Source organism: Lolium rigidum, chromosome 6, assembly GCF_022539505.1.
Source record: "Lolium rigidum isolate FL_2022 chromosome 6, APGP_CSIRO_Lrig_0.1, whole genome shotgun sequence".
Taxonomy (NCBI): domain Eukaryota; kingdom Viridiplantae; phylum Streptophyta; class Magnoliopsida; order Poales; family Poaceae; genus Lolium; species Lolium rigidum.
Genome location: NC_061513.1, coordinates 68462336 through 68475337, shown reverse-complemented (window position 1 = coordinate 68475337; position 13002 = coordinate 68462336). Strand labels below are relative to the sequence as shown.

Below are 13002 nucleotides of genomic sequence, written 5' to 3'. Positions count from 1 at the left end.
GTGCATTTGTTGGGAAGTATTTTAAATCATGCTCATGATTCATCCATCCCAACTATGCCTATCTAGCAATTTTATTGCATATCAATTCCTCAAGGCTCTCACATGTGCAATATAGATGAAAGTGCAAATTTAGTTACTTCTTTTGGTATCCCCGTTTGTGATACTTGTTGCCTTTCTCAAATGCATCCCAACTATCTTCTATCCCTTGTTGATATTTGTGATGTATTTTAGTTGTTTGTGGTTGAAGTTCATGAATGTACAATAAGATAAAATTGAGCCTTTGGCCATGCTATTAAGCAAAAATTCTTATTGGTATATTGCATGACTTCGTCTTGGATATCATACTATTTTTCTTGCGTATCTATTTTATGTGTGCATGTTTCTTTGTGGATAAATATCTTTGTGATATTGCCCACTTAGAGAAACTTATACACATAAGAGATGATACATCTCCTTTTGATATCTTTTTTATTTATTGCGTGTTGATTGGTCATGCTAAGCAATATAATTCATTGAAGACTATGATGATGCTTTTTGCTCATCCTTGTAATAGTCTTATAATATGCTTTATCATGCCTTTCACATATCCTCTTGGTTGAGCCTTTTTATAATGGTGCCTCTTACTTGTTGCTCAACTATTTATTTGTTGCAAGTGTTAAGATTATTTTACTATCTATGATCTATTGCAAATGTTTGTGTTTTAAATGGTAATGAGGGAGTGAGGATTCCATGTTATGCATATTGTATTCAAATACAACATTTTAATTTATGCATGTACCTTGGGGAGCTTCCTCATTTGATTTAGAACACTATCTTGTGGTGATCATTAGAGTTTGATTCACTTGGTATCTTTTGTTTTTGAATGATATTATGGGAGTGATGATTCCATGTTTGTGCACTTTATACTCCAATGCAAATTGTCTACTTTTGTGCACAAACCTTGGGGAGCTTCCTCATATTATTTAGAGCAATCTTCTTGATCTTATCATAATATCTATCTTTCTTTTGGTATCCTCTTTGTGGTTCATTTGGTTGCTTGCTTCATTTGTTGAAGCTTCTAGACTTTGTTATCTTTTTGCAATCGTTGATCCTATCTATAGTGTGATTCCTTCCGAATATTCGTCATTGGATATGTGCATTTGATTCCACTCAAATTATGAGAAATGCACACGCTATGGAGGAAGTCTCACTATATTGGCCTTCTAAATTTTTCACCCATTTCCGCAATTGGTGCCAATGGGGGAGAAGTTTAGAGGGTTTAAGGGAATTTGGTTATGTCTTTGCTTTGTGCTTAAGCATGTGCCTTTATTGCATTGCATCTTGTTGCTTTGCATAGTTGAATATTTAGAGGAAACTCCACTAGGCTTTGAATGCCAATATATGCAATGAAAGTCAAGATCATTCACACATGCATATATTATGGGGGAGTTTGCTCTATATATTCAACTTATTTGTTACTTAAATTCCTTATATAAACCCTCTCAAAGAGATTGTCATCAATTACCAAAATGGGGGAGATTGAAAGTGCATGGAGCCCCCATGTGTGGTTTTGGTAATTGATGACAATCCCTATGGACTAATGTTTGCATTGAGTTATATTTGTAGGAGTTGTCCATAGGCAATTCTTGAACCATTTGTTGGCTTCAAGGTTGCAATAAGAAGAAATTGATGAAGGATATCAAGTGTCAAGTATGTCTTGAAGATGGAAGATGAAGTGAGCCCTCAAGTTACTTCAAGACATCAATATGATGAAGCATGGAGAAATGAAGTGCAAGTTCAAGATGAGCCATCTAGAAGAGATCCTTTGATTGACTCTTGCCATCCATATGGTTATCATGGATATGTGAAGTTGCGCCGAAGAAGAAGCTCTCCCATGGTGGATTATGGGGGAGCAACCCACAAGACTTCGTCAAGCAAGCACAATCAAGAAAGGCGTTCCATCTTGTTGATGTCAAGATCATCATCATCGAGCTCAAGTGGAATGCGCAAGTATAAGGTTTGATCTTGATAGGGTTTCATTCTCACCGGTCTCATAGTGTAGTTGGAGACCGGCTTATAGTTTAGTTGCCGTACTATCAAGAGGGCTCTCGAGTGAGTAACTCGATCGTATCATTCGGAGAGAGCTCAAACCTTTGCATCCTTGCATCATCTTTCTTGGTTGTTATTTGGATCTTATCCATGTGATGTTTTAGAACTTGTGCTTATTCTCATGACAAGCTATAGTTCATCGAAAACGGATTCCGCATGAATCTCTTGTTGCGTTTTCGATATTGGAGTCTTTCTCGGTTTCTCGTATTGAAAGGTTTCACTCTAAAATACATAGAAAAACCTACCCCACTTGTTCTTAAGCTTTTCACTCTTTGTGGGGTAGCTCTTGTCATCTTCTTTACAACAAAATTGGTTTCACCTAAATCCGAGTTTCCTAACACAAGTTGTTGCATTTTCCATATTGGAGGTTTTACCGGTTTGACTTTTTTAGATAGGTAAAACCTTTATTCATTTGTTTCTATCCTCCTTTGCTGGACTATGATGTTTCTATGCATATTGTTGTAGAGCTCGTTGTTGTGATTCCAACGAGCCCAAGATCATCGAAATCGGAGTCCGGATGCAAAAGTTCTTGAGGTTTTCGTACCGGGTGTTTGGGTATAAACGAGGAGGCCGGCGGTGCCGCTGGGAGCACTCCGGCACTGCTGCCGGGAGCACTCCGGCACTGCCGCCGGGACGCGATTTTGGCCATAACGGTCGGATATTTTGGCCCCTATTTAAGGGGTCTTCTTCCCCAAAGTTCCCGGTCGGTTTAAGCTCGTTTTGCCTCCATTGTTGACCTTCTTTGAGCTTGCTATCTTCCTCTCCCTCCAATGATTCTTGCATCCATTTGAGAGAAAGATAGAGGAGATCTAGATCTACATCTTCGAGCAATCAAATCCCTCTCTTTGTGAGGGGAATCCACTAGATCTAGATCTTGGAGAAATTTGGTGTTCCTCCTCTTATTTGTTCTTCCTCTCTTATTCCCCTAATAGCTTTTGTAGCTTTGTTGGAATTTGAGAGAGAAGGACTTGAGCATCTTTGTGGTGTTCTTGCCATTGCATTTGGTGCATCGGTTTGAGTTCTCCACGGTGATTCGTGGAGGTGAAAGCAAGAAGGTTGTTACTCTTGGGTTCTTGGAACCCTAGACGGATTCTAGGCCTTTGTGGCATCTTTGTGGTGTTCTTGGGGACTCCAATTAAGTTGTGGAAAATCTTCAAGGGCAAGGCCTTTGTGGCATCTTTGTGGTGTTCTTGGGGACTCCAATTAAGTTGTGGAGAATCTTCAAGGGCAAGGCCTTTGTGGCAATTTGTTGGGAGCCTCCAATTAAGTTGTGGAGATAGCCCCAAGCTTTGTGCGGGTTCGGTGACCTTCCTAAGGTCCCATAGTGGATCGAGGACATCCCTTTTGGTGGGAATTCTCGAGGAGAATACGGTGGCCCTCGTGCATTTGGAGTGACTTGTCCTCCACACCGCTCCAACGGAGAGTAGCACTCGCAAGAGTGTGAACTTCGGGCTACATCGTTGTCTCCGCGTCACTTCGGTTATTCCTATACCCGAGCTCTTTACTTATGCACTTTACTTTGTGATAGCCATCGTGCTTGAAGTTATATATATATCGTGCTATCACATAAGTTGCTTGTCTTGCTTAGCATAAGTTGTTGGTACACATAGGTGAACCATTGCTTAGAATAAGTTTTTGGTGCACATAGGTGAACCATAGTTTATAGGCTTTGGGCTTGACAAAGTAAACGCTAGTTTTATTCCGCATTTGTTAAGCCCATCTCGTAAAAGTTTTAAATCGCCTATTCACCCCCCCTCTAGGCGACATTCGTGTCCTTTCAATGGGCAACTTCGCAAATGACCACGAAATATAACCACGACGACCGAAACCCTAGGGTGGCGCCTTAAGGAAGGGACGGAGCCGAAGCATTGCCACTGCTCGTCCGGCTCACTGGACCTAGGCTTTCACCTGGAGCCAAGGTGGAGGGTACAAATCCACGACAACGCCTCTTAGGAGGGAAACAACACTTGGGGCATCGTTGTAGCCTACACCAACCATGTCGGGTATGACCTTCAACCGAGAACTGATCACCTACCACATGTGATCCCATACAAATAACGAGGTGCGCCACCACATGCCATCCTAATTATTGCATGGATTCTAATAGTAAGTTCCCGTCTAGTCTAAACAAATTTATACTCTTGAAAGGGATATATACCTAACGCCCAATCACCTGGTGGGTAATATTGTTATAGAGGCATGACACCATCGCGGTGATTGTACACACATAAGCCAGAGTGTCTCTTAAGTTGGTCTTCGACATTCTAACATGCACCTGTTGGACAGTGTGCATATTCTTTGTCCCTATGAAGTAAATAGACTTCTATATATATACATAATCTAAGAAAATTAGCATATATGATTTTTAAGAGATCACGAAATCAATCTACTTGATGTAAAAGTATTGGCTCATTTGGCAGCTTATACAATAAACGATGAGGATACCAATGTATTATTTTTTATGTTATTGTGTATGTTACTTTGCTTGGTCATATAGTTATATTTGATGTTTATATTTGGCTATCACCATAAACAAGACTAATATAACAAACTAATGCATTTAAAAGGCATTGGTACGAACATATATTTTTGGTTCATGGGCACCAGTGCTCCCGCCATTTAAAAAAATAAAATCACATTTATGTGTTTCAAGAGAATTTTTAAAAATCATATGTGATATAAGCAAATGTTTACTCTCTCCTGAATCTTGTGCATATCGTCCATCTTTGCAGATTCGTTCTTTCAACTAAACCGTGTGTGATATTTTTGAGCTTATTTTTCCCACTGTTTAGCTGCCTTCTGGCCACCCTAGGCTCGTCTATAAATCGAGTGAGAGCCGCTGGTAGCTTAGACTTGCAAAAATGGTTGAACAAACTACATGAACAATGCCCCGGCGCTGTAGATATGCGTCGAGTTACCAATCATTGCTCGCGCTCAGAGCGAGGAAAGGAGGCGACGCTAAGGGCTTCGCTTTCCGCAAGGCCTCGTGGCCTTCACAGGCCGTTGGTGTCCCATCCCCCATGATGCCAAGTGAAGGCGCACACCCGGCCTCTAACCCTATATTGAGTCGTCGTTGGAGGATTCTGACTCGCTGGAGGTCTTCGTCAATGAACTCAAGCCGAAGAGAAAAAAGCTTACGTCTTCCAAGAGTGGAGCGGGCACTGTTGTGGCCTCGGGCTCCTGCAAAGGCCATGCTGACGAAGATTTCTAGTTTAATTAATTACTATATTAGATTTTCTATATGTAACATGGGCGTAAAATGTCGATCACGAGCCCTCCAAATATTAAATGTATCGTAATTTAGCGTGTTTTGTGTAACTGAAATGTTTGACTAATACATATATGTTGTAAAATCCACGAACTGGTATACATATATGATTACTTGGTGACATTGATATGCAGCATGCGAAGATAGACTATCATAAATATATTTTAGTGAACTTTTGCTTTATAAAAAATATAGATATATATTTCTTTAATGTGGAGTTCTCCCTGCCATTGGTCCAAAAAAACAAAAGAGGTTTTCTTAAATGTCATTTTGCTTAACAACAATTTATTTTATTCTATGATTTAAGGAGATGGAATCAAGCCATTCAAAGCCGAAATAAGTGAAAAGATAAGATCTAAGTGAAAATGCTAGCTACTTGATATGATTTTGTCTTAGGCTTAAGATAAATAACACTTAACATTTAACCCGTTAGAGAGAGACACAAAGAGTTAGAGAGAGAGTTCCTGTTTGCGAGAGACAAAAATGGGAGACAATGACGAGACTTATCATTGACATATGATGGTCCGATGAGTATCGTGAATAATATGACATCGTCGTGGGCCAACGATGTAGGAGCTGGTCTAGGACGACAAGTGAAAGGACCACGGAGTCTAGATAATGGTGGCGGAAGAATATGTGGCTGCTAGTAAAGCTCAGTTCCTACAATTGAGTTGCACAAAAGCTCATAGTAGGAAAGGAGACACATGTGCATCATGAAAAAAGATAGGCATCTTAACTATTTGGCATATTCACATGATTTTTAGAAAGTCGAGTTGGTTTTTTTTGGTTGCTAACCAAACATAACCTCAACTATCTTAACAAATCGCACACCCATAACACATTGTTTGAACTATCGTGAGTCTTCCCTAGAAGACTCCTCCCGGTACAAAAAGGAAAAAAAGAAAACTCTATACACATTGCAACATCGAAAGAATAATCGAACAAACTCTACAAGTATTTTACCCCATATTCGGGTAGCTTTTGGGTTGCAAATCCGCACGCTCCCGTAACAAACAAGACACGGGATACACGATAATGAAGATTCGCTGACTAGTATTTTTGTCCCAATTCCGGCTAGCTTTTCGTCTGCAAATCTGCGAAAATTTGTACTAGTAGAGCCTCAATTTTCGCAAAGTTTACAAATTTTTGATCAATTCTGAGGCTGGTAAAGGAAATTTTCCCTATCGAGCCAAACAAGGCCGCAAAACCCAGGAGCCCTTGCGTGCAGGCTCGTCTTGTCGGTCTCTTGTCAAACAAACAGGTGCTCACCTAATCCTAATCCTAATCCGCAGTCCAAACAAATCTTGGATCCCTTCTTTGCTCCGTCCTCTCAAATCTCCACTTCTCCATCCGTCCTCCCCTCGTCTTATTCTACGGAGCTAAACCCTAGATCCCCCGCCCGACCGCTAAAACCCTAGCAAACGGAGGTACCGCCCTTCCCCGATCCCTCCCCTGCTCCTCTCATCGGCCGCACGGATCGAGTCTTGGTTCCCGAACCCCTGGATTAATCTGTTTTTCACCGGGTTGCTGCAGTTTCGTCGCGTGCGATTGGAGTCGTCGTCGGGGAGAGGATGGCCGAGCCCTCCAGGGTGATCCACATCCGCAACGTCGGGCATGAGATCTCCGAGGTGACCAAATCGCTGCCCCCCTTTTTCTTCTATCCTTGTTCGGCGAAATTTCTTGTCTCGCCGGATTCTATTATGTTTCCCCGGTTCAAAGTTTGAACTTTTCGGTCGTCTCGTTGCGTGTGCAGAGCGATCTGCTCCAGGTGGTGCAGCCCTTTGGCACGGTCGCCAAGCTCGTCATGCTGCGCGCCAAGAACCAGGTTGGAACCCTCATCCGTTTCGCTAGTTTCAGCTGTTGTTATTAGATGGATTTACCGTTTTGCGATTGTGATGTGGAGTTTCTTCTGGTGCAGGCCCTTGTCCAGATGGAGGATTTGGCGGCTTCAGTCAGCGCCATCCAATACTACACTACCATTCAACCTAGCGTGAGGTATTAAGATTTCCTTTTTTGGCTGCGCCCAAGTGTTTTATGGCGTATTGCGGTTTATGTCGACCGCCGCCCTTCATGACATTATAACGGCTATATGCGTATGGCGTGGCGACATCATATACATAACCTAATATGTATGATGGCAAATCAAATCGCTACTTCATTGATGCAATATGAGAGGAAATATGTAATTATTTTTTAACTCATATGACAGCAAATTAGGAAATTTGGCAACATAAACATGGCAAACTAATACAATAGTAGTTGATGGAATAGCCCGTAACACACACCGAACCCTTAAATCATTGTATGTAGATGATAAAACGACTTCTTTGAAAACTCATCGGAGTAGGTTTCCACTTGCTGCAACAAGAGGGTCAAGAGAAGTAGAGAAAGAGTGAGTGGAAGCCTGGAAGCAGAGCAGAGGGGTAGGCGTTGGGCAACAAGGCAGAGTACATTAGAAATTCAGACCACAAGGGTAGAAAATAAAGCACAACCGGCGACGGACAGGGGGAGGAAGAGCAGGGATAAGGAGAAAGGGGCGGGGAAAGGTAGCATACCTTGCTGATCTCATGGCCTGATGCGCATGTAGCAGCAAGTGGTGGCCGGATTGGAGCCTAGTTGTACAAGGTGCCCTGCCCTACAGCTCGCGGATCTGTAGTTTGAGGACCACCCGAAGCTGGGGAGGAAAGGGGCTGTCGGGAGGAGGGGAAAGGGGTCGCTGGAGGAGGTGATTGTGGCTGGGGCGGAGCAGGCGAGGTGGTACGGAGGCCGTAGCTGCTGTTGTTGACTGGTTGCCGGAGAGGACAAGGTCAAGGTACGGGGCTAATTCCCCCCCCCCTCCCCCCACCATGGCCGTCTCTCTCCCTGTCTTTCTCTCCCGCTCACTACCCCCCCCCCCCTCTCCCTCTCTCTGCCTCTGGACAACTCTTTTCCCTACCAATTCCCTTTTCCTTCCCGACATGGCTGCCGTTTCCCACGTGTGCCAATTTCTCTACTCCTAGGCGCGGGAAATCAAGCTCACCCATCCATAGGGTTGAGATTTAGGCATGGCGACAAAAATTGCGTCACATGGACGTTACTGGGGCACCACTTGGATATGGCAGGCACCACATGCCAAAAATATTGCTAGACTGGACGCCTCAGGCTGGGACTGCGCCACATCGTTATATTGTTGCTATAGAGGCACTACTGATGCCATAAATACCTTTGGTTGCACCTGTGCTTCTGCCTGCAGAGCTATTTATTCCACAGTTTTTTTTGTGTGTTCTGATTATCCAAGATAGTGACAGAGAGCCGCCATTTGATCTTGGAGTGAAAGATCGAAGCTGCACTATTTCATTCAATGATGTTATGCTCAGTTAATTAATTATCATGCTCTTATGCCATCTTAGGGGAAGAAACGTATACTTGCAGTACTCATCTCACCAAGAACTGACTACTGATCAGAGCTCTCATGGAAGGAATCCTGATCAGGTACACAATTAAATCCAGCTGCACTTTGGGTTCTCTCCGCTATTATAGTTTGATAATTTCTTATTAGGTAAATGGCATTTTGTTGCATTTATGTATTCTGAGTGTCAGTTGGGATCTGCTTCACGATACCAACTTAATGGTAAAGAGCTCCGAAATGAACAGCTAGCTTAAAAAAAAATACTGATAATATATGAGTTACTGGCACAATAAAAAAACATCATTTTCTTAAAATAGATCATCTGACCTTAGCATAGTTGACCCTTTGTCATAACTTTTAAACCTAAGCTCTTACCCAACTGTGTATGATGGTTTTGTTGCATCCGTTTATCACCTGTTCTATCTTTTGGGCCCTGGCTAGTTGGTTTGTAGTTCTCAGGGTTTTAACTGGTTTGTTATGATACCCACGCTTGGTCATGAAGTAGGTGGTAGGTAGGTCCCTATTTAGCTGCTTAGGCCTTTCAGAGTGTGCTTGCTAAACAAGATTATTTTCATGAAGTATGCATCAGGTTGCTCAAATCTGTTTTTAACTGTTTGGTTATTTCATAGTGTGCTACTCTGCTTGCTAAAGAAGATTCTTTTCTCCGTGCAACCAACCATTTAATGCTGCTGTTACGTATTAATAATTCAATTATATAAAAAGAAAATGGGGAAATATGTCACTACTGACTAGAAGAAGATTCTTTTCAGGAAGTAGGCGCTAAGTTGCGTAAATCCATTTTAACTGTTTAGGTCTTTCTTAGCGTGCTACTTTCCTCTGAAAGAAGATTCTCTTCTCCGTGCCACCAACCATGTAATATACTGCTGTTACATTTTAACTTATTTAAATTGAATAAAAAGAAAAGGGAATAAGGTCGTTAAATATATATGTATTAACTATTTCATACTGTTGTTATTGTCATCTACATTTTCACCATTTGTTGTAGATCACTCATTTAGTTTACATGCTCTCTCTGCTCTCTTCTATTCCAACTAGATGCATATTCTTCTCTATTCATTCTTCTCTTTCCTCTATTCTTTCTCGGTACTCGTTTGCTGCTGGGCCTCAGGACGAACCCAACCGAATTCTCTTAGTTACTGTTCATCATATGCTCTATCCTATGACTGTCGAAGTGCTTCATCAAGTGTTTTCTCCTTATGGATTTGTGGAGAAGATTGTCACATTTCAAAAGTCAGCTGGTCAGATTCTTCCCGTCTCTACTTCTCACTCTTCCTATACTGCATGCATATTTATTTTCTTCTTAGATAGAACACAATCGCTGATGTATTTTTGCACATTGCTCTGCAATGCATATTTTGAAGTCTTTCTAGCCATTTTCTAGTCAGTTTTTTCCACTAGAAATATCGGTAATTAACCACATTTTGAATCAAAGGACTTGTGTATCACAATACTCATTTTCTTGGTGATGTAGGTTTTCAAGCCCTCATACAGTTTGAATCACGCCAAAGTGGAATACAAGCAGCTGGTGCTTTGCATGTAACTATCTATTGCATACACAACTTTCAGAACTAAATGATCAAATGCTTTTGCTAAGACATCTCTTACATCCACCAAAATAAATATTTTCAGGGACGAAACATTTATGATGGTTGCTGCCAGCTAGACATTCAGTATTCAAAGTATGTCCTTGAGCAGTTCCTATGTTATATTTTCTTTTACATTTAAGTCCCGAGTCTGATCTTGTTCTCTTGAACCTCCAGTCTCACCGAGTTGCAAGTTCACTACAACAATGATAGATCTAGGTAAGGTGACTTCATTTTTGTATCTGGTATGGTTAGCTAGAAGTGTTTGTAACACACTTTTATTTTATTCTTTGACTTTTATTTTATTCTTTGTTTCTGTATCTCTGCATACTGAAAGCCATGCTTTTCTTCCTCAGAGATTTCACAAATCCGTCTTTGCCCACAGAGCAACGTCCAAGATCTTCTCAGGTAGTTACTTCTCTTCGTTTTTTCTTCCTAGTATTATTGTTTCCACTATGTAAAGGTCGTTATGTTATTTGGACAATTTTTGGTGGCTAAGCCTTGTAACTGTTGCTTTGAACAGCCTGGTTTTAATGATCCTAGTGGTCTTTTTGGTTTCCAACAGCCTGGAGGTAAGACATTGCAACGTTCCTTCATGCTTCTTTATTCATCTTTGTCATCACATTGAAAATATATTTTAACTTCTTTATTTTGATCGTCTTTCTGGGCCCCAGCTGCATATGCACAGGTTTGTTCTTTTGGACTCCCTTTTCCCCAATTTAGCACACAATATGTTTCCACTGCTTCATTTGGTGCTTCTCTAAACCTTCTATCTCACATAAAGTATTGATTTGCCTGCTATAATGTCTCTATAACAGATGGGCCAGGCTGCAATGGTTGCTGCTGCATTTGGTGGAACATTGCCTCCTGGAGTGACTGGTACCAATGATCGCTGCACACTTATAGTTAGCAACTTGAACAGTGATGTAAGTAGAGACCTCACTTGCCATCAACTCCCCAAGTTGTTCACATCATACTTATCTCTTTTATATTGCCTTTTATGTGCAGCGAGTTGATGCGGATAAGCTCTTCAATCTGTTTTCTATTTATGGAAATATAGTGCGGATCAAGGTACTCCGCAATAAGCCAGACCATGCCCTTGTCCAGATGGCTGATGGGCTTCAGGCCGAGCTTGCTGTACACTATTTAAAGGTACTTTGTGGTCAATTAAGCTCCTGCATTAGTTCTTCCAGTCATTGGTCCTACACTCTTTACCTGTTTGTTGTAATCACCCTTGATACCAATGGAATTTACTTCGACAGGGAGCAATGCTACTCGGACAGAAACTGGAAGTTAACTTCTCTAAATACCCTACTATTACCCCAGCTCCTGATGCAAATGACTACTCAACTTCCAACCTTAACCGGTTCAACAGTAACGTGGTTAAGAACTACCGCCACTGCTGTGCCCCAACCAAGATGATCCACATCTCGGCGCTTTCACAAGAGATTACCGAGGATGCGATCCTTGATCATGTAAGTGAGCACGGCACTGTCGTCAAGTCAAAACTGTTTGAGGCAGGCGGCAAGACGCAGGCTCTTGTGCAGTTTGAAAGTGAGGAAGCGGCGACCGAAGCACTCGTCTGTAAGCATGCAAGCAAGCTTGAGGGGTCTACCATTAGAATTTCATTCTCCCAGATGCAGAACATATAGAGGTTCTTCCTGGAATGCGGGGATTTGAAAAAGAAAAAAATGCCCCCCTCTTCTCTGTAAACTTTTGAACTTCTTTCTGTCAACCTAGCTTTGTCTGCACCGTGACAAAGGATTGCTACTCTGTCTTGACTCAAATCTTGTGTGATGCGTGTAAACTGCTTCATTTGTACTATGTTAGCCTTCTATGGTTTGCTTCTGTTCGTGTTACCTGTTCACTTGCATCATCCTTATGTTTGGCACGAGCTTCTGAGGACATATCTATGCCGGTGCCTCTTGCTGGCCTTTCCTGTTGGCCTAGTAGAAGTTTTTTTTTTGTTGCTCTTTTGAAGGCAAGTAGAAGTTCTGTTTTGCTGATGAGCGGAATAACAAGAGAGTAGAGTGATTTTTTTGAGATGTGGGTTCGAGGCGGCAGATGTTGGGCTCGCATTTAGTTTTCCACTTATTCGTTGGCCCGTAAATGAGCTGTTCCAAACGTCTCGGCCCACTTAGCTGGGCTCTCCCGTATATTCCCGAAATCCATCTCGCGTGTCGCTTCTCGCTTCCCACAATATACTGTCTCGTCTTCCTCCTCGGCGCGCCGCCCCCTCCCCTGCAATTCTCTCCTCTTTCCCGTAGCTTCCTACAATCTCCCTGCGCGGTTCAATCGATCGCGTGGTAGTGCAGTGGCTGCCGAGGAGAGGGAGAGATGGCAGGGACAGGGAAGCGGAAGCGAGAGTCCTCCTCCGAGGCTCCCGGATCGTCGTGGCCGCCTCCCGGATCCTCGTGGCCACGTCCACCGTTGAGGGGGGCTGGAAGCTACGAGGATGATTCCTCCCTCAGCGACTACACCGAAGGTGGGTTCGCGGAACCCAAGCGAGCTGTCTCTTTTCTTCTTCTTCATCTTCTTGATGTCCGCTCGGTTTGTTAAGACTGTTGTTTCTCTTGGTTTCTTGCAGACTCACGCAGCGACAGGTCGTATCTGTCTGACTCTGAAGACGAGCTCTACTTGTCATACCCCGTCGC

At 42.5% G+C, this 13002-nt stretch overlaps 1 protein-coding gene across 1 annotated transcript; it reads left to right on the top strand.

Moving 5' to 3' along the window:
* The first annotated feature begins 6618 nt into the window (after nucleotides 1–6618).
* Nucleotides 6619–12199, top strand: LOC124663932 (polypyrimidine tract-binding protein homolog 3-like). Its single transcript, XM_047201562.1, has 15 exons — nucleotides 6619–6783; nucleotides 6890–6984; nucleotides 7110–7181; nucleotides 7275–7351; nucleotides 8746–8827; nucleotides 9874–10003; nucleotides 10237–10301; nucleotides 10395–10444; nucleotides 10526–10567; nucleotides 10705–10756; nucleotides 10872–10920; nucleotides 11023–11036; nucleotides 11167–11274; nucleotides 11357–11500; nucleotides 11611–12199. The coding sequence occupies exons 2-15, from the start codon at nucleotides 6928–6930 to the stop codon at nucleotides 11998–12000; spliced, it is 1332 nt and encodes a 443-aa protein (XP_047057518.1). The 5' UTR covers nucleotides 6619–6783; nucleotides 6890–6927; the 3' UTR covers nucleotides 12001–12199.
* Nucleotides 12200–13002: the final 803 nt, after the last annotated feature.

Coding starts and splice junctions, on each gene's coding strand:
- LOC124663932 (XM_047201562.1), top strand. CDS start 6,928: ATGGCCGAGCCCTCCAGGGTGATCCACATCCGCAACGTCGGGCATGAG. Junction 6,985..7,109: donor TCGGGCATGAGATCTCCGAG/GTGACCAAATCG, acceptor TTGCGTGTGCAG/AGCGATCTGCTCCAGGTGGT. Junction 7,182..7,274: donor TGCTGCGCGCCAAGAACCAG/GTTGGAACCCTC, acceptor CTTCTGGTGCAG/GCCCTTGTCCAGATGGAGGA.